Source organism: Neomonachus schauinslandi, chromosome 15 (genome assembly GCF_002201575.2).
Source record: "Neomonachus schauinslandi chromosome 15, ASM220157v2, whole genome shotgun sequence".
Classification (NCBI taxonomy): Eukaryota; Metazoa; Chordata; class Mammalia; order Carnivora; family Phocidae; genus Neomonachus; species Neomonachus schauinslandi.
The window spans coordinates 12,139,363-12,157,343 of record NC_058417.1 but is presented as its reverse complement, the minus strand read 5'-3'; the positions used below and the strand labels follow the sequence as shown (position 1 = coordinate 12,157,343).

Sequence of the window (17,981 nt, the reverse complement as noted above, 5' to 3'; positions counted from 1 at the left end):
GTGAGAATCCAGCTCTCCTTGGAAACCAAGCATTTAAAGAAAGATTTGCAAAAATCCATTGCTGACTTTTTAAAATATTTTTTATGAAAAAATAAAATGGTTTATTTGTGTTCTTAAAGGAGCAAATATCTTTACTTTTTTCTAGTTTATTTCTAATATGCTAAATATCATCATCAATAGATAAAAGCCACATAAGTGAAAACTCTTGGGGGTCCTCAATTTTTAATAATATAAGAGTCCCAACATCAGGTTTGAGAACCACTGGCATGGGATATCTTTGGCAGGGTGCACGGGGACATGGCATGGATGCTTCCAGGTAGTATAGGATAGTCAGTATCCTTACTCATCAGTGTATGTGCCCATTAAAAATAAGGCTAACATGGAAATTTGCTTGTCTAGGTGTTGACTTTTACTTTCTCTCTGTAGGCGGCTGACTTGGACGGGGAAATTGACTTGTCTACGTGTTACGATGTCACAGAGTATCCAGTCCAGAGAAACTATGGCTTTCAGATACATGTGAGCCTGGGGTGGAGTTTGGAGACAGGCTTGGGGGTGGGGGACACGGGCTTGACCTGCTGAAACATTTCTCCAAGAACCCGATGTCTTGGTCCAGGGACACTTGTGGGCAAGTCTGACCTCCCACAGGCTTGGTCGGCCCACGTTCTTTGCCGTCAACACTGGTGCCTTGACCTGTGCTTCCTCTGTCCCTAGCATCTCCTCCCAACCCCAATTTGTGATCTGAACAAAAAATTAGGCATTAGCATCTTTCTTCTCAATACCATTTAGAAGCTTTCTGTTACTGAAGGTTCTTTCCTTTTTCTTCTTTTTTAAATGCTGGCATTTGAGAAGAACATGGGATATGGGAAATAAGAATAGAAGTGTTAAGCCTTTTAAACCTAAATACTAGGTTTTTATTCATTTATTCTTCATTTGGACATTTATTCATCCACTTATAAGTCTTTTTTCCCCACGGTCTTATGAGGGACTCAGGAGAGCAAGGCATTGCCCCCCACCCCCAAAAAAAGAATCTGATTAAAGAAATGAAATGGTTCTCCTGGGTCATTTCATTAAAGCTGGTGGCTCAAGGGCTACCTGGAGGCAGTCAGGCTCAAGGTTAGGGCACAGTCCTCAACTGCAAGATCAAGGGGTACCCAAAACCGCCCTCAGGCTCCAGAATTAGCCAGAGTGACTCACAGAACACAGGAAAGCACTATACTTAACAATTGTAGTTTCCTTGTAGCAGAGGATACAAATCAGAACAAGGTAGAGTAAGAGACATGGAGAATTGTACTGGGATGGCCCTAAGCGCAAACCTTCTATGTCCTCGGGGATGCCTTCCCTCTTGGGTGATGTGTGGCGGTACCCAGAGCTTCCAGCCCAGGAAGCTCACCCGAGTCGGTGGCCAGAGCTTACTGAAGATTGAGTTACTGTCCATGTAGTTGAATGCAGTTTCTAGCCCTTTCCCCAGAGCTCGACTGATTTCACGTGTCACAAAGTCCCAACTCTCTCACTTCATGGCTGGTCTTTCTGGAGCGGCCAGCCCCCCCCCCCCCCCCCCCCCCCCCCCCCCCCGCCAAATAACAAGGATTCACAGGTTACTTCCCAGGAGCTGGGACAAAGGCCAGACCTCTCTTTGGGCAAAGCTAATTCCTCCCTCACAAGAGCCCTGGGAGCGTGTGCTAATGAGCAGCCGGATAGAGCTGCCACCTGGGACTCGGTTTCTCACGGGGAGCCAGAACTCCACTTGGGTTGCCTTTAACGGGGTCTTTTCTTTAGGTCTTTGGGTCCAGAAACTCAGTTGTATTTCTGGACTCAAGAGTAGATCAGGCACCTTGGGACTAACTTGTATTAACCAAACCCAGAGGAGACCAAGGTTCAGACCCACAGGCCGGTGAGTTTATTACAAGGAGAAATCCAGGTGGCAGCCCACCAGGCTACTGGTCATGGCATTGCCTGCATGGAGGGCAACTGCATGGACACCAAGGCCTGGTTGGAGGTTGCACTGATGGCCTGGCCTCAGGGCCAGGGCGTGAGTTGGTGGATCTTGGTGGCCCAGGCTGCCCTGCTGTGATGCTCTTCTGCCCTTGTCCCTGCGGGAGGAATAGACGTGCTCGGTAAGCCAGCATGTCAGACAGCATTGGAGTTCTCTCTGAGAACTCACCTGCTCTCCACGTCACAGACGAGGTCATTTCTGAGTCACCTGTGTTCCCCAGCGGATCTCAGCTGTCAGTCAGACCCCTCTTCACTTTACCCTGGGCGGGGCAATGTGAGCTTAGCCCCAGTTCTGATGCTTTTCCATGAGCCCCATGGACTCAGAGTTCTACGCCAGGGGAGATTGCTTCCAGTGCGGGAGAGTGGGTCCCAGGAGGGGCCCAGCCTGGACCACGAAGGAGCTTTAGGATCTCGCGAGGCAAGGCTGGAGGGCTGAGTTCGCCGTGTTCTTGCCTGGCCACCAGATCTAGTGGCACCCACAAGGTAGCTGAGTGCAGAAGCCAGGTGAGGGTAGCACTGTGGGAGCCCTGCGTGCTGGGTCAGGAATCAGTCTCGTCCTGAGGTTGGGGGAAGCCCTGGAATGTGTTGGAAGACACTGAGGCAGTTGTGCCTTAATAAGACCCATCCAGCAGGACACTCAGCGCACTTAGAAAGGAGAGGAAGGTAGAGGCAGAAGGCCAGGCGGTGAGAGGCACAGAAAGTGGTGGGAAGGGCCATGGTGAAAGAGCAGCTGGGCTGTGGCTCTGGCCAGGGGAAGGCGGAGGCAGGTGTGAGGGGCTGCACCCCACAGCGCGGTGAGCCTTGTGCGGGCGGCAGAGGTGGCCTCGCAGGAGGGGAGCCTCTGGAGCTCTGGCCGTGCCGCGTTTGAGGCCTCCCTAAGAACATGAGACAGGCAGCCATGAGCGTGCACCTGGTTGGGAAAGAGCTGTCTGCAGGTGAGAGGAGCTCGTGGGAGAGAATGTCCAGATTGCTGAGGTCAGACTGCAGAAACCCCACACTGGAGTGGGAGGAAGCCGAGGAGCCAAGGATGCGGGGGAGCTGGTGCTGGGGCACGAGGGGCCGGTGCTCCAGAGAGCCCTGAGGCAGCAGCCCTGCGCTTGGCTTGCACGGAGGGGAAAGTGGTGAAGGAGAGATGAGCTGGGCCATGGGCTATTGGCCGTCTCGACTGGGGGTGCCGGCGGGGGCCTGAGGTGGATGATGAGGTCAGGTCCAAGCTGCGCTTTGCAGCATGCTAAGCCGGCCTGTGGTCTCAAATATTGGCCCCTGGCTGTGCCAGTGTCCATCCCAAAACCATCTTGGTGACTTCATCTTCCCATCAGCTGACTAGCTGACGTGTCTCACAGGCCCGTTGGTCAGTAGCCTGAGCAGCCTAGGGAATGGTACTGACACCCTCACTTCTGTGACATGGGAGCCCGTGGTGCAGGAGCAGGGAGGTGGCCTCCAGGAGACCACCACCTGCATTTCATGCCCCTCTTGTCTTGGGTGCTGCCTGTCCGCATGGCTCAGTGACATAAGGGTTGCAGCCCAGAGGCCTCTCCGCTCGCTGGCCCTGCTGCCCACTCTCAGCCCGTCTGGCTCCCCTTCCCTCCTGTCCGCCTTCTATCCCCACATAGTGCAACTCCTCTCCCTCAGCCACCACCAGCGTATTCCTCCGTCTTGACTCCTGTCCCCAGGTCTGCACCCAGGTCAGGGGCGTGCAGTCCACGGATTGTGTAAAAGCAGCCCCCTCCACTCCCATATCCTATGAGTGAGGACTGCATACCACCTCCTTTACCGCCCCAGAACCTCCCTCTTCTCTGTCACCATGCTAAATCTAACTATGACTGCCCTGGCGGCAGCCCGGCAGGTCTCCCTGCCTCTTCTCAGCCCGACACAGGCGGCCCCCATAGGGCCAAGCCTGCCTGCCAAGTCCCGTGTCTGCCACTCTCCTTCCCATCACCCTGTGCACCTGATGTGCCTGCCTGCATGCCGCTGGGCCTGGGACGGTGCTGTCCCCGGCCTGGGGGCCCCTTCCCACTGCTCCCCACACATTGGCTCTGTTCTCGGGTCGTGCTCTCTCCTTTCCCCTAGTCTGTGAGCCCCTGAGGGAGCAGGGCGAGCCATCCGGGGACCAGGGACGTTGTAGGCACACAGGAAACAGAGAGGAGGATGGCTGAGTCAGCCACAAAAGCAGACTTGCTATTTCCTTTGCTCTCCAACTTTTCTTCGAGGAGGGCACACACAGTGCTCCTGGGACAGCCCCCTACCTGGCTGCTGTTCTCCCTACAGGATGTCCTTTGGGGGCAGGGAGGGGACAGTCCCTGATGACAGCTTGTCTTTTGTGTAGACGAAGGAGGGCGAATTCACTCTTTCTGCTATGACATCTGGAATCCGGCGGAATTGGATCCAGACCATCATGAAACACGTCCACCCAAGCTCTGCTCCAGACGTGACGAGGTAAGATAGCCGGTGTGCCTGTGGGAGCCACCTTCCCTGCCAGCCACCACCTCGCTCCTTCATGGTCTGTGGTTCTTCTCTTCCAGCACAGCCCTCTTCCTTCCCTCCTTTGTCCCATCGCTGGCTGGCCGCGCTCAGTCTCCCTCTGGCGTCCTGGTTTTTCTGCCTCAGGTGACCTTTTCCTCCTTTAAGCCTGGCCAGTGGAGCCGTGTGTGCAAGGAGCGTTTGTGCCCCTGTCGGGACTGAACTTAGTGGGAGAAGCCCCTCCAGCCCAGGCGCTGGGCCTTGCTGGCGGCGGGGTAAGGGCAGCCCTGGATGCCGCCTTCACAGGCCGTCAGGACGTGTCTTTTTCTTGGTCGTTTTGCCCCACGCCTCCGTCTGTTGGATTTCTGTGCAACCAGGAAAAACTTCTTTGAGACTCGGTGCTAGAACTGGGTTGGAAATCTTGTTCTCCCCTCACGTTGGGTCTCTGTGGTTTGTACACCTCATGATGTGCCACATGCCTTCCTCCTCCTGCCCTGAAGGTTAGAAACCCGCTATTTTCAGTTCAAGAGAAAGAGAAGATTCTGGTGCATGGGGCTGGTTCCACAATGCCCAGAACTCTGACGTCCTTAACTGAAGGCTTCAGAGCCTTCACCTGTTCTGAGAACCTCCCGTTTACACTTTCCAGGTCATGTACTTTGCATGATTCTTCAAGTGTCTTTCTTGTGTTGTTGGTCACACCTGGGGTGGCGTCCCAGGGCCCACTGTATGCCCCTCAGTGGCCTGGGGCGGCTGCGGCCACGCCAGAACTTTGTCAAGGGCTTGCCTGCTTCCTAGTGACACTGCACCTGTTTGAGCAAGAAGATAGGAACAGAATCTTCTGTCCTGTGTGTATTGACATTGTTGTTCATTCCTTCATTTATTACGTGAACAGAATATTTGGTTGTTGTTCCTGTCAGTAAGACCAGGCGTTGGTGGCCAGGACAAGTTCTCAAGTGTCCTGTTAGCAGAGCTTATCTGTTAGTGGAGCGCGTCCCGCCCGCGGAGATGAATGGGGCGCTCTCGTCCTCCTGGGCAGCCTCAGTGGCTGTCCTTGGGCCCCTGGAGCAGAGACCAGCCAGGAGCAGAGACCAAAGCTTTGTAAGGCCAACCTTGAGGATGCCTCCCTAGCAAAGCAAGAAAGGCAGCTCGGGGTTCTCTGGCAGGGCTGCTGCCACAGTGGCTTGGGTGGTGGACATGAGGGGACCTGAGGTCCTGTCCTGGCCGCCAGCCCTCCCCTGCCTGCTGTGTCCTGGCCGGCCCCAGCTGCTCCACGAGGGCCTGCCCCTTTGCAGGGATTGAGGGGCCCGGCTGGAGGAAGTCAGCTTGGGATGTCGCGGGGCCGGCATGTGGCGTTGGCCTCAGAACAGGGGTGGAGGACACACTTGAGCATATGCACGTGCACATATGTCCCAAGGTGAGCTTCACGGCTCCCTGCCACACTCAGACGTTGGGTCCGTGCGGGGACTGCAGGCCCAGCAGGACCAGGTCTTTCATTTGTGTCAGACGGTTGGCTTAGTGACTGTCTTCCTGACTAGAATTTACTTCAGAACTAGTGTATCTGAAACTTAGGGGCTCCTCACTCTCCCCCAGTTTGTCTTCAGCCTTTCTGCTGGTTTTATGTGGGCTTTTAGAGTGTGAGGAAAATTTGGACTTTTTTAGTGCTTACAGGGCCAAGTCAAATACAAAGGTCAGAGGGCAGGTTTGAGCGATGTATCGTAGTCTCCCTGCGTCGGTGGTGGGGAGTTGCAGGGGCTTCCTGCCTGGGGCTGGAGGGACTCCCTGTCATGGAGCCGGGGCTGCTGCCCCCAGCTGTCCATGTGGTCGTAATGCCCTACACGGTTGGAAGCCGGGGTCAGCTCTCAGTTCGGTGGCATTGGAAGATCTCTTCTGGAGAACTTTTATTCAGGTGTGCATGTGGTCTTAAATTGGCAGCTTGTGGGTCCCACCACCCTGAAGCACTTGAGACAGATGGCCCAGAGCATGATGATGACCATGTTTTCGTTCCCTTGGGTGCCTCTTTCCCAGGCTCCCTTCTCTTTGACTCCCATTTAAAGACTGGCGCTCCCTGGGGCTCCTGGGTGGCTCAGCCGGTTAAGCGTCCGGCTCTTGATTTCAGCTCAGGTCTTAATTTCAAGGTCATGAGTGCAAGCCCTGCGTTGGGCTCCACCCTAGGCATGGAGCCTATTTAAAAAAAAAAAAGAAAATTCAAGACAGGTGCCCCCAGCCCACCACCCCACAGCACCACCCTCGCTGGCCCTCGACACCCTGGGTGGCTTCCAACTCTGTTCTGCCGGCTTGGGCGGGACCAGAGGCCACTCTGCTCCAGCCGGGGCCTCAAACCACCACAACTGATGCTCCCGCCTCACCGCTGTTCAGGGGGCATCCTCTTTAGGAATCTTTGCTTTGGGGCAAATTGGACAAAGGCATGGACTCCTTACTGGGCAAGGAGAGGTGCCCTTGAATCCGCTCCCTGCTCACCTGCACGGGGTGGGCCACTACGTGGTGCAGGCACCCAGGTGCCACCTGGGCCATCTCTCTCACCAGGGCACGGTGGTCTCAGGCCTTTCAAGCTGTGATCCATCTGTCACACCAGCCGCCAGGGTGGTTTTCTTAAAATGCAGACCTGACTGGGCTATTTACCACTTGTTAAAAAAGCCTCGCGCCTTTGGGGAGAAGTGGTTGGTCTCATCCATTCTGTCAGCACTGCCCGGTGCACGCACGCCACAGGGTTGGCCTCCCTCACGATCTCGTTTAGATGGTGGCCAGGCCCAGTGCAGCCTGATGGAGACTGCGTCGTGACACTCTCCGACATCATCTCTTTCGGGTTCCTCTGAGGTCCGAGACTGGAAACTCTGAGCCATCTGTGGCTCTTCCCTTCTTGTCCCCACTCAGCACCGGTTTAGGTTCCCCTATGGAAGGGACACAGGTAAAGGCAAAGTGTCCTTTCCTTCCCTCTCCTGTGGGAACCGTAGCCGCATAGAAAGAGAAAGTGGTGGAGCTGGGCACCCTCCAGGGCAGGTGGCTGTCACCAGGAGCCACACCTCACAGGCTCTCTGCCCCTTGCCCCCAGCTCACTGCCAGAGGAAAAGAACCGGAGCAGCTCCTCCTTTGAGACCTGCCCGAGGCCAAGTGAGAAGCCAGAGGCGGAGCGTGGAGAGCCAGACCCCGAGCAGAAGAGGAGCCGGGCTCGGGAGCGGAGGCGGGAGGGCCGTTCTAAGACCTTTGACTGGGCTGAGTTCCGCCCCATTCAGCAGGCCCTGGCTCAGGAGAGGGCCCGCACCACGGGGGCTTCTGACGCCCACCCCGAGGCTGAGGCCGGCGAGCTGGAGCGGGAGCGTGCGCGGCGGCGGGAAGAGCGCCGTAAGCGCTTCGGGATGCTCGATGCCACGGATGGGCCGGCCGCTGATGACACGGCCCTGCGGATGGAGGTTGACCGCAGCCCAGGGCTGCCTGTGACTGCCGACCTCAAGACACAGAACGTCCACGTGGAGATCGAGCAGCGGTGGCATCAGGTGGAGACCACTCCTCTCCGGGAAGAAAAGCAAGTGCCCATTGCCCCCCTGCACCTGTCCTCCTCCGAGGATGGAAGTGACCGCCTCTCCGCTCACGAGCTGACCACTCTGCTGGAGAAGGAGGTAATGGGCAGACAGGTGGCGGGGTTCTGTGCAGCAGCCTTCCCCAGCACCCACTGTACCTGGTGGTGGCCTGAGTGGGTCAGCCACATAATACTGAGGGACATGTGGCCCAGACCACTCAAGGAGACAGACACACAGACAGGTTCTTAGAGTACAGTGCAGGCACAAGAGGTATGGGAGGGTGCCACGTCATGGAGGGTGGCAGGGAGGGGGCGCCAGGCCTTTCCAGAAGGAAAAGGTGTTTGCCATGCGGTGGGGACACTGCCATATAGAGCCGGGGGTGGCCAGAGACTAGGCCAATGGGATGCAGGACCCAGGTGGGGACTTTGTCCTACCCTGTTACAGGCATGAACTAGAGATTTGAGGCAGGAGAGGGGCATGAGCAGAGTTAGTTTTCCGTATGCAGTGGGTGGCCCTGGGTCAAAGGGGCCAAAGCTTGGAGGCAGACACGAGCCCCGAAGCTTTTGCAGCAACCCAGTAACCATTGATGGGATCTGAGGGGGGTGCGGGTCAGGCAGCAGTAGGCAGAGGCTGGATCCTGGATGTTGAGGAATATTTGAGATGTGAAACAGAGGCCCTTTTGGGGGTTGGGGGGTGTGAGCCTGGCAGGCTGGGCAGACGATTGCTGTCATGCCACCGACCTGAATAATGCATTGAGCACCAGAGTGGGCCCCTGTGGGGATGCAGAGATAAGTGGGCCAGGCCCTGCATTTGTAACATATCCAGAAATCAAATCTGGGAAACTTGGTAGTGGATTTGTCAATCTGAAAAGTGAGTTTCCTGGACGAGGGGGTACAGCATCGCACTGGCCTTTTAGGAACACTCAGCAGTACGTTCCAAGTGAGTTCTTTACAGAAGTAGCTAACGAAAGCCGAAGAATGGCCACGTTGGCCTGCCCTCACTTATCTTTTTCCTGTTAAATTTATGAGGCTGACATTTATCATTAGCACCAGCACTCTTAATTTTTTCCCATTTCTACACGCATTAATATAATAATGAAGGCAAGATGCAATAAAAGTTCAAACTCAACATCGCTCTAAACTGTGACAACGGGCCTGCTGGCCTGCAGGTCACACGTTGGACCATGAATCTGTCACAGACAGCAGAGTGTGAAAGCCAGGTGTCTCAGTGCTGCCCCCAGCAGAGCCTGGCTGCACTCTGCCCCCTGGTGGGGCGGGGCGGCCCCCACAAGCCAGCATCCAGTAGGCACCTGAGGGAGGCTTCAGGGAAGAGGTGCATGGATGGATGACTCAATTCAAAGCCACTGAAAGCAAGAAGAGCGTGAAGTAGCTTGCTTGCTTTACCCATCTCGTGGAACCCTTCCCACAAACAGAATTTTGTGTGGAATCCATTATATAAAAGTGGTCAAAAGGAGCTGTTTCAGCAGAAGCTGCAGCAGGGCCTAGAGGGAGGGCTGCCCCAAGGCAGCACTGGCCTATTTGACCACACTGAGGAAACCGGAAGGACCCAGCAGGGTGGTCTTCTTCTGACACAGGCACAAAGCACCCATTTCCTGGTGGGGTCTGCTCATCACATCCTTACGGGCATGTGGGAATTATGTGGGTGCCCTGGGTGACAAGTGCGCTGCTGTCGTATACGGCTTGAGCCGGAACCTTCAGTTCCAGATGCTTCAGAGGGAGACCAGATCAGCACGTGCACTGAAACGTGGCCACGTGAAAGGCCAGCCCGGGAGTCCGTGTGTGCTGCGGCTTCTAGTCCTTGCCGTCGCTGTGCTTAACAACGTGTGTCTCTTTGCCCACAGTTGGAGCAGAGCCAGAAGGAGGCCTCGGACCTTCTGGAGCAGAACCGGCTCCTGCAGGACCAGCTGAGGGTGGCTCTGGGCCGGGAACAGAGTGCCCGGGAGGGCTACGTGCTCCAGGTAGGGCTGAGGGGCCGCCGCGGCCCCTTTTGCTTGGGGCTTCAGCGTGAGGACCCAGGCAGGCTAGGAATGTGCAAAACCTGGCTGAGCGGCAGCAGCCTGTCCCAAGTGCCGCCCCCCCGCCCCGGCTCCTCACCACAGCACCAGGGCTCGCAGGCTCGTGGGTCCTCTGTAGCTTCGCCCTTGTGGGACGGTGTGCAGAATCTGCCTGAAACCTCGGTCTCTGAGGGTTTTTCTTTGTTTGCTTCGTAATCAAATCATCCTGATCGTCTTTCTTCTTGGCTCTCAGAGTACACGGTATATATTTATTATAAATGTCACATGTGTGCCTGTGGTTTCTCCGGGCTTTCTCACAGTTTTTCCGTCCGTTTCACCAACTGGAGAAACTGAGTAACAGCAGCCAGGTGCCTCCTTACCACCACAGTAGCGGCAGAGCTAGACTGGTTCCGCATCCGTGACCTTGTGTGTACCACACCTGCAGGGCAACTGGGGCCATTAGCGCTGGCCTAGTGGCCCTTCTTCTTCTTTTCTGCCCAGGCTGAAGTGCCCGGGCAAAGTGTGGCCGCCTGGCCCTCAGCCCACTCTCCCAGCAGCTTGAGTCCTGAGCTGAGACCCAAACCCATGCCCTCCACCAGGGAGCTCTGCGCCCACATGCCAGCCAGCAGGCAATGGGCACTGCCCTGGTGTCTCGCCAGGGGGAGCCCATTGTCCTGTAGCATTCCGGGCCCCATCTGACTTCTGGGATACCAAACAACACACTCCTGCCCCCATCATGCTGATATGCCGGTGGGGAGAGCTGTTGGACGGAGCAGTGCTGGGGAAACGCAGAATGGGTTGATGGAATGGGGAACGTGAGCTCCCGGCCAACGCTGAGGATACAGCACTCCAGTCAGGGTCCTGCCACTGACCAGTAGAAGCTGGTGCCATGCCCTGCAACCTCAGCCTCCTTGCCTGTGTAGACTTAGAACTGGACCCCGAGGACCTTTCCAGCTCTCAGTGACCCAGGGTCTCTGTGATAAGCGTCTGTGTCAACAGCACCCTGGCCACCTTGGGCCAAGTCATCCCAGGCAGCACATGAGCCTGTGGGCAGAGTTTACCTTCCCTCATATCTCCGTGCCGTTTTTTTGTTGCGTGTTCCCTCTGCCTTCTCTTTCCCCCCCAGCTTTAACCGTGGCCCTGGGCGCCTCCTGTGCCCTGGTCCTCCCCAGCCCCTTCAGCCAAGGAATGGCCATAGTGGGCATTCCTCTTTCCTATATGTGCTTCCTGGGTCGTTTTGTGCAGACTTTCCAGGTTTGGGGAGATTTTTAAACCTGCACGAATTCACTTCACATCAGGTGGTAAAGATCCTAGCAGCAGATTTTGCACATTGCTAACCTAAGAACCTGCCTCTGTCTAACCTAGATGATTGCACGAGCCTGCACCAAAGCCCCTGGCAGCGCTGGGCAGAGCTGGTGTCTTGAAACCTTTCCTCTAGTTCTAACAACGGGTGACTTTTAACCTCCCTTTGTGCTTTGAAAATGCTTATAACCAAGTCATTCCGAATAAGCGAGGGGCCTTTGGGGTTCAGGGTCAGGAGGAGAGCCATTCAGGGTGGGCACTGCACCAGTGGTGCTGGGAGGAGCTTCTTGCATGGTTTGGAAGTCGAGCGTGGAGTGTAACTTTAACATAACTGAGTGTCACATCTGTGGCTTCCCTGACAGCAGACCAGACCTAAAGCAAGCCACAGGCAGGCCAAATTCTTAGGCTGGGCTCTTCTCACTCTTGTTCATGTTGTTTTTGCCCTTGCATTAATTAGTTCTGTCTATTCTGCATGCCTTTCAGTTTGGGGAGTTTTGTTTCATTTGTGTTTTGTTTCTTGCACGCTTCACTCTCTTATTTTGAATTCCATGAAGGTTTGTTTGTTTTGTTGATTATCATGTTTTACTCCATGGTTTCCGTTTCCCCTCGTTTTGTCTTCTTGCAGGTAGAGATTAGTTCTTCCTGTTACTGTAGAGGACGGGCTCCACTTCCCAAAGGAAAATGTTTCAGATGTCACCTCACTGGCATCCCGAGCAGTTGCCTCCCTTCCTTCTCTCCCCGTCCTAGAAGGAAGTGCCACCACCACCCGCACCCCCCTGCGTCCCGGCTTTGTTAGGGTTTGTTGCCTAGAGCCATCTGCCTTTTGTTTTGCAAAACAAACAAACAGATCCCGGAAGCTCTGCTCCTCCCCCTGTCCTCCTTCCCAGCATTCTCCTGTCCTTCAGTCTTCGTTCACTCATCAGTGTGCTCCATTATTCAGTTCTGTTTGGTTTAGTTCTTATAGAAGCTGCTTGGTTAGAGCTGTTTGATGTTACTGTCCATGTGTTCTCTTTACCTAGAAGCAGCTACTTGCCAAAAAAAGTTAAGATGATTTGTTGGATTTGTTTTTTAATTGAAAAAAAAAAATTATGCCAAGGATAAAAGGCAAACCCACCAAGGAGCTTTCCTGTGGTTGACCCTGGCCAGAGGTGTGACACTCAGAACTGGGAGGCCCGAGTGGTACTAACCAGTATTTAATCGGTTTCTTTAAGACTGAAGTGGCCACTTCCCCATCCGGTGCCTGGCAGAGGCTCCATAGAGTCAACCAGGATCTGCAAAGCGAGCTGGAGGCCCAGTGCCAGCGCCAGGAGCTGGTCACGCAGCAGATCCAGTCCCTGAAGCGCAGCTACGGGGAGGCCAAGGACGCGATCCGGCACCATGAGGCCGAGATCCGGAGCCTCCAGGCGAGGCTCAGCAATGCCGCTGCCGAGCTCGCCATCAAGGAGCAGGCGCTGGCCAAGCTCAAGGGTGACCTGAAGCTGGAGAAGGACAAGGTCCGTGAGCAGCTGGAGGAGTGGCAGCACAGCGAGGCCGCGCTGAGCGGTCAGCTGCAGGCCAGCGAGCAGAAGCTCAAGAGCGCCGAGGCCCTGCTGCTGGAGAAGACGCAGGAGCTGCGGGACCTGGAGATGCAGCAGGCACTACAGAGGGACCGGCAGAAGGAGGTACAGAGGCTGCAGGAGCGCATTGCCGACCTCAGCCAGCAGCTCGGCGCCAGCGAGCAGGCCCAGAGGCTGATGGAGGAGAAGCTGCAGAGGAACTACGAGCTGCTGCTGGAGAGCTGCGAGAAGGAGAAGCAGGTGCTGCTGCAGAACCTGAAGGAGGTGGAGGACAAGGCCAGCGCCTATGAGGACCAGCTCCAGGACCACGAGCAGCAGATGGAGGTCCTCCAGAAGGAGAAGTTGAGCGCCAAGTTCGAGGGCAGCGAGGTAGTACACCAGCTGGAGGAGCAGCTGGAGATGAAGGAGGCCAGCATCCAGAAGCTGGCTGAGCACGTCCAGAGCCTCAGAGACGAGCGGGACCTGATCAGGCAGCGGTTCCAGGAGCTGATGGATCGTGTCGCCCTGTCTGACGGGGACGTTGCTGAGCTTCAGGAGAAGCTGAGGGGAAGGGAGGCCGACTACCAGAGCCTGGAGCACTCCTACAGGAGGGTGGCCGGCCAGCTCCAGAGCATGCACACGCTGCTGAAGGAAAAGGAGGAAGAGCTGAAGCACATCAAGGAGATGCACGAGAAAGTTCTGGAGAAGAAAGATCAAGACCTCAATGAGGCTTTGGTTAAAATGGTTGCCTTGGGGAGCAGCTTAGAGGAAACAGAAATGAAGCTCCAGGCAAAGGAAGAGATTTTAAGGAAATTTGTAAAGCAGTCTTCAGAGGACGCGGAGGAGGAGCCGCGGAGTGGCCCAGAAGAGGCGGAGGACGGCAGCGTGCCGTTGGGCCCGCAGCTCCAAGCTGCCGGCACACCCCCGGCCTTCCCACATCCCAGGCTCGAGGATGAGGCCCCGGGGGCGGCCCTGGGGGAAGCGCAAGGCGACAGCAGCCCCAAGAGAGAAGAGAGTGTGGGCTCTCTGAGGTTGGACGTGCCGGACAGGGAGGGGCACCTTCAGAGCACGGCAAAACCGGACCAGGGAGTCCCTGGTGTCAAAAGGCAAAGAATCCGGTTCTCCACAATTCAGTGCCAAAAATACTCGCACCCCGATGGGTGCGAGAAGACCTGGACCAGCAGCACATCCTCCGACACCAGCCAGGACCGGTCGCCCTCGGAGGAGAGCATGTCGTCAGAGGCCACCCCCAGCTCTCTCCCTGCGACCAGCGACTCCGACACCTATCTCTCCATAATCCACTCCCTGGAGACGAAGCTCTACATCACGGAGGAGAAGCTCAAAGACGTGACGGTGAAGCTGGAGAGCCAGCAGGGCCAGAGCCAGGAGGCCCTGCTAGCACTGCACCAGCAGTGGGCCGGCACCGAGGCGCGGCTCCGCGAGCAGCTCCGCGCCAGCCTGCTTCAGGTCGGAGCGCTCGCCTCCCAGCTGGAGCAGGAGAGACAAGGGAGGGCGAAGATCACCGAAAAGCACGTCGGGGAGCTCGGCGACTTCCAGGTGAAAAACAGTCAGGCTCTGGCTTGCTTGGAAAACTGCCGAGAGCAGCTGTGCTCTCTGCAAGTGGCCGGCCCGGAGGAAGCGCAGGGTGCAGGCGCGGGCCCCCTGGCCAGCATGGAGGGCGCTCTAGCCAGCACTGTCCAGGCCCTGTGCCACTGGCCCGCTCCCGCAGACGGCGCAACCCGGCCTCAGCCAGAGGAAGCACGTTTCGTGGAGCTCGGGAAGGCGAGCTTGCGGCCGCTGCACCGGCCCGAACTGACCGAGCAGGAGCAGCTGAAACTCCTCTCCGATCAAATAGCTCTGGAAGCCTCACTGATAAACCAGATAGCAGACTCTCTAAAAAACACAACATCCGATATCTCGCGCGTTCTGCACGAGATTTCTCAGTCGGGAAAGTTGCCCCTGGAATCTGAAAGTGCTGCTCTCTGCCCCAGGGACCCAGCAGACACCTGGGCTAAGAAGGTGCTGGTGGATGGCGAATTCTGGAGCCAGGTTGAGTCCCTGAGTAAGCACCTGGGAACGCTGGGCGGAGAGGCAGCCGGCACATCGGGAGGCAGGCAGCAGAGTGTCCCTGCGGCCTTGGTTCCTGCCCTGGCAGACGCCACGTGGGTCAGGGCAGAGCTCAGCTTCGCGCTGCAGTCGGCGAGGGAGTCCTTCCACCAGAGGCTGCAGAGCATCCAAGAGACCCTCCGGGGGACCCAGCTGGCCCTGCGGCAGCACAAGCGTGTGCTGGGGGACATCCTGGGAGCCTACCGAACCCCCGACTTCGAGAGAGTGATGCAGCAGGTCTCAGAAGCCCTCAGGCTTCCCGCAGATGTTGAAGACGGCGGCATGCAGGCGTCCTGGGACCTGAGCCTGTTAGGAGAAGTGCTGAGTCATCAGGAAGCAGCCGGCTCCCGGGAGCCCTTCTGCGTGTCCGTGTCTGACCAGAGCTCTGGGGCCCTTGTCGCTATTCAGGAAGAACTCGCCCTGCAGCTTAAAGATAAGGCCAGCCTCTTAGGGGAGATATCTGCCGCTTTAACCTCGCTTCCCCCTGTGGAGTCAGTGAGAGATTGTCAGAAGCTTCTCCAGGCATCGCAGAACCTCTCCTATGACACTTCCCTGGGAGGCCTCGGTCAGTATTCTTCGTTACTAGTTCAGGATGCAATTATTCAGGCTCAGGTGTGTTACGCAGCCTGCAAAATCCGGCTGGAGTACGAAAAGGAGCTCCGGTGCTACAAGGCGTCCTGGCAGGGCAGGGGAGCCTCCTGTCAGGAGCACGAGCGAGCCGTTGGGGCCCTGAGGGAGGAATACGAGGAGCTTCTCCGGAAGCAAAAGAGCGAGTACCTGGAAGTGATTGCCATCGTTGAGAGGGAAAACACCGAGCTCAAGGCCAAGGTCACCCAGCTGGACCATCAGCAGAGGTGTCTGGAAGAAGTGGAGAGCAAGCACAGTGAGAACATGTTCGCCCTGCAAGGGAGGTACGAGGAAGAGATCAGGTGTGTGGTGGAGCAGTTGAATAGAGCAGGGGACACGCTGCAGGCCGAGCACAGCAGGGTCCTGAGCCAGCTGGATGCCTCGGTCAGAGACCGGCAGGACATGGAGCAGCACCACGTGGAGCAGATGCAGAGCCTGGAGGACAAGTTCCAGCTCAAGATCAAAGAGCTGCAGACCATCCACGAGGAGGAGCTGAGGACCTTGCAGGAGCACTACTCACAGAGCTTGCAGTGCCTGCAGGAGGCCCTGCACCACTACCAGCGGCAGCTCCACGAAGCCCTGCCAGCTCCCGGCCCCCCGGGCAGCCCCCACCAGTCCACCTCCTCCAGCTGGCCCGCCAGCCAGCCCCGGGATGCCCTGCAGGCTGCCAAGGGAGAGGCCGACTCCATGACAGGGCTGAGAGAGCGCATCCAGGAGCTGGAGGCCCAGATGGACACCATGCGGGAGGAGCTGGAGCACAAGGACCTGGAGGGCAGCGCGGCCACCCTGCGGGAGAAGTACCAGGAAGACTTTGAGAACCTTAAGGTTCTGAAGCCTCATTTAATTTTCAAGGCAGCGGAGGGGCCGGCGTTCCTCTGCTGTGGGGGGGCAGCGTCTGGACGCAGGGCTCTCGGGTGGAGCCGAGACACGGTTCTTGGCTCTGAGTTCCTGTACAAGCAGAGTCAGGTTGATACTCTGTCCCTCCCCGACTCCTCGCGGGCCTGGTGTGGTCTCAGAGTAGGGCCTGGGCGAGGGTCTAGCCTCCTGTTCAACATCCACCCGACCCCCAGGGAGGACTGGCAGAGGAGAACAGGAGCACCGTGAGAGAGGGAGCATGGTCCCCCTCATCACCTCTCTGCCTGGTCCCTCCCGGTGCGCCCAGCAGGGGAAGCCTTTGCTGTCCCCGTCCCAGCCTCGCCCTCTCTTCCATCCCCACAGAACCCACTCCAGGCAAGTACAGATGTAAACCTGAGGAGAAGAACCCCGGAGAGACGGGCCAGAGGCTCCCTTAGAGGGCTATCTCCTGACTGCCGTAAGAGAGCAGATTTGGGGTTCCCAAAAGATGGGGATATTTACAAGACAGTGTCGAGGGTCTCTCTCCTGTCCAACTCCCTGTGGGGACCTGGCATTTAATAGGCACTCTGTGGAAGAAGGGCTTTTCTACTGAACACGCCTCTCGGCCACTGGTGCTCCTTCTCTGGGGGCTATGAGAGATGACCTGACCCCCGCACCCCACCCCGTTTCGCACTCTGCCTCCTTAGGCAGAATACCCGGGCCCTGTCATGTAAAGGTGACATTCCCAGGCTTCTCGGGGCCTTGGGCTGTGTGAGCCGGTCCAGGTTCTCACCCACCCCCGTTACAGCTGGACATGCCTGCCTGCATGCGTGCAGCATGGCTGCCCAGCACTTTACCTAAGCTCCTCGGCATTCTGCCCCTGAGCTTCGCACCATCCCTTGCAGCTGCGCGCAGTAAGTGGCCGGGCTCCTCGAAAGCCCTCCATCCCCAGTCAGGCCCCTGCTAGGATGGCGCCTCGCCCAGCCGGTGCGCAGAGCTGGCTCCCGGCCTGCGGGCGGCTTGCTGGGCTGCCCCTGCCAGGCGTGGCGCGAACGCTGCTCTCCAGCAGTACGCCCACGGGGCTGTTTTCTGCGGCCCTGACAGCGCAAGAGAGCTGTGCTGAGTCCGCAGCAGTGTACTCTCTACGTCCGGGGGATGACGCAGCCCTCTGACCAAACACAAGCACGTGTGGTCGTCAGCAAGCTCTCGGACGGCCAAGACGCCATTTTCACTGTTCCTTTTCCAAGTCAGTCAGAACCTTTGGAAAATTGTTAGGAATCATGAGAAAGCTTCGAGGGCTATTTTCCAAAAGTGCACAAATGATGTCCCCGTGGTGGTCTGTGCATGTGAGCACAGCATTCAGTTGGGCCAGGTCCACCTATAAGAGCAGTTCACAGAAACACCGGTCCCTAGTGCCCTTCCAGCAGAGCACCCAGCTCTGGGCATGTAGATAAGGCCCAAACTGGTGACGTATCATTAGTTAGCAAGAACGCAGGGTGGGGGCTTCTGGTAAACCTGTCTCTGGGGGCTGGGGCACTGCTCGTTCTGTGCATCCTCTGTCGTACGAACTGAGCA

The 17,981-nt window shown here is 57.0% G+C and overlaps 1 protein-coding gene across 1 annotated transcript in view; it reads left to right on the top strand.

Moving 5' to 3' along the window:
* LOC110584563 (myosin phosphatase Rho interacting protein) overlaps positions 1-17,981 on the top strand; it is a 130,707-nt gene that overhangs the window by 92,986 nt on the left and 19,740 nt on the right. The window contains exons 12-16 of the mRNA XM_044921805.1: positions 427-516; positions 4,319-4,428; positions 7,523-8,087; positions 9,850-9,966; positions 12,516-16,397. Coding sequence (XP_044777740.1) covers positions 427-516; positions 4,319-4,428; positions 7,523-8,087; positions 9,850-9,966; positions 12,516-16,397 — 4,764 coding nt within the window. The remainder of the gene's footprint in view (positions 1-426; positions 517-4,318; positions 4,429-7,522; positions 8,088-9,849; positions 9,967-12,515; positions 16,398-17,981) is intronic.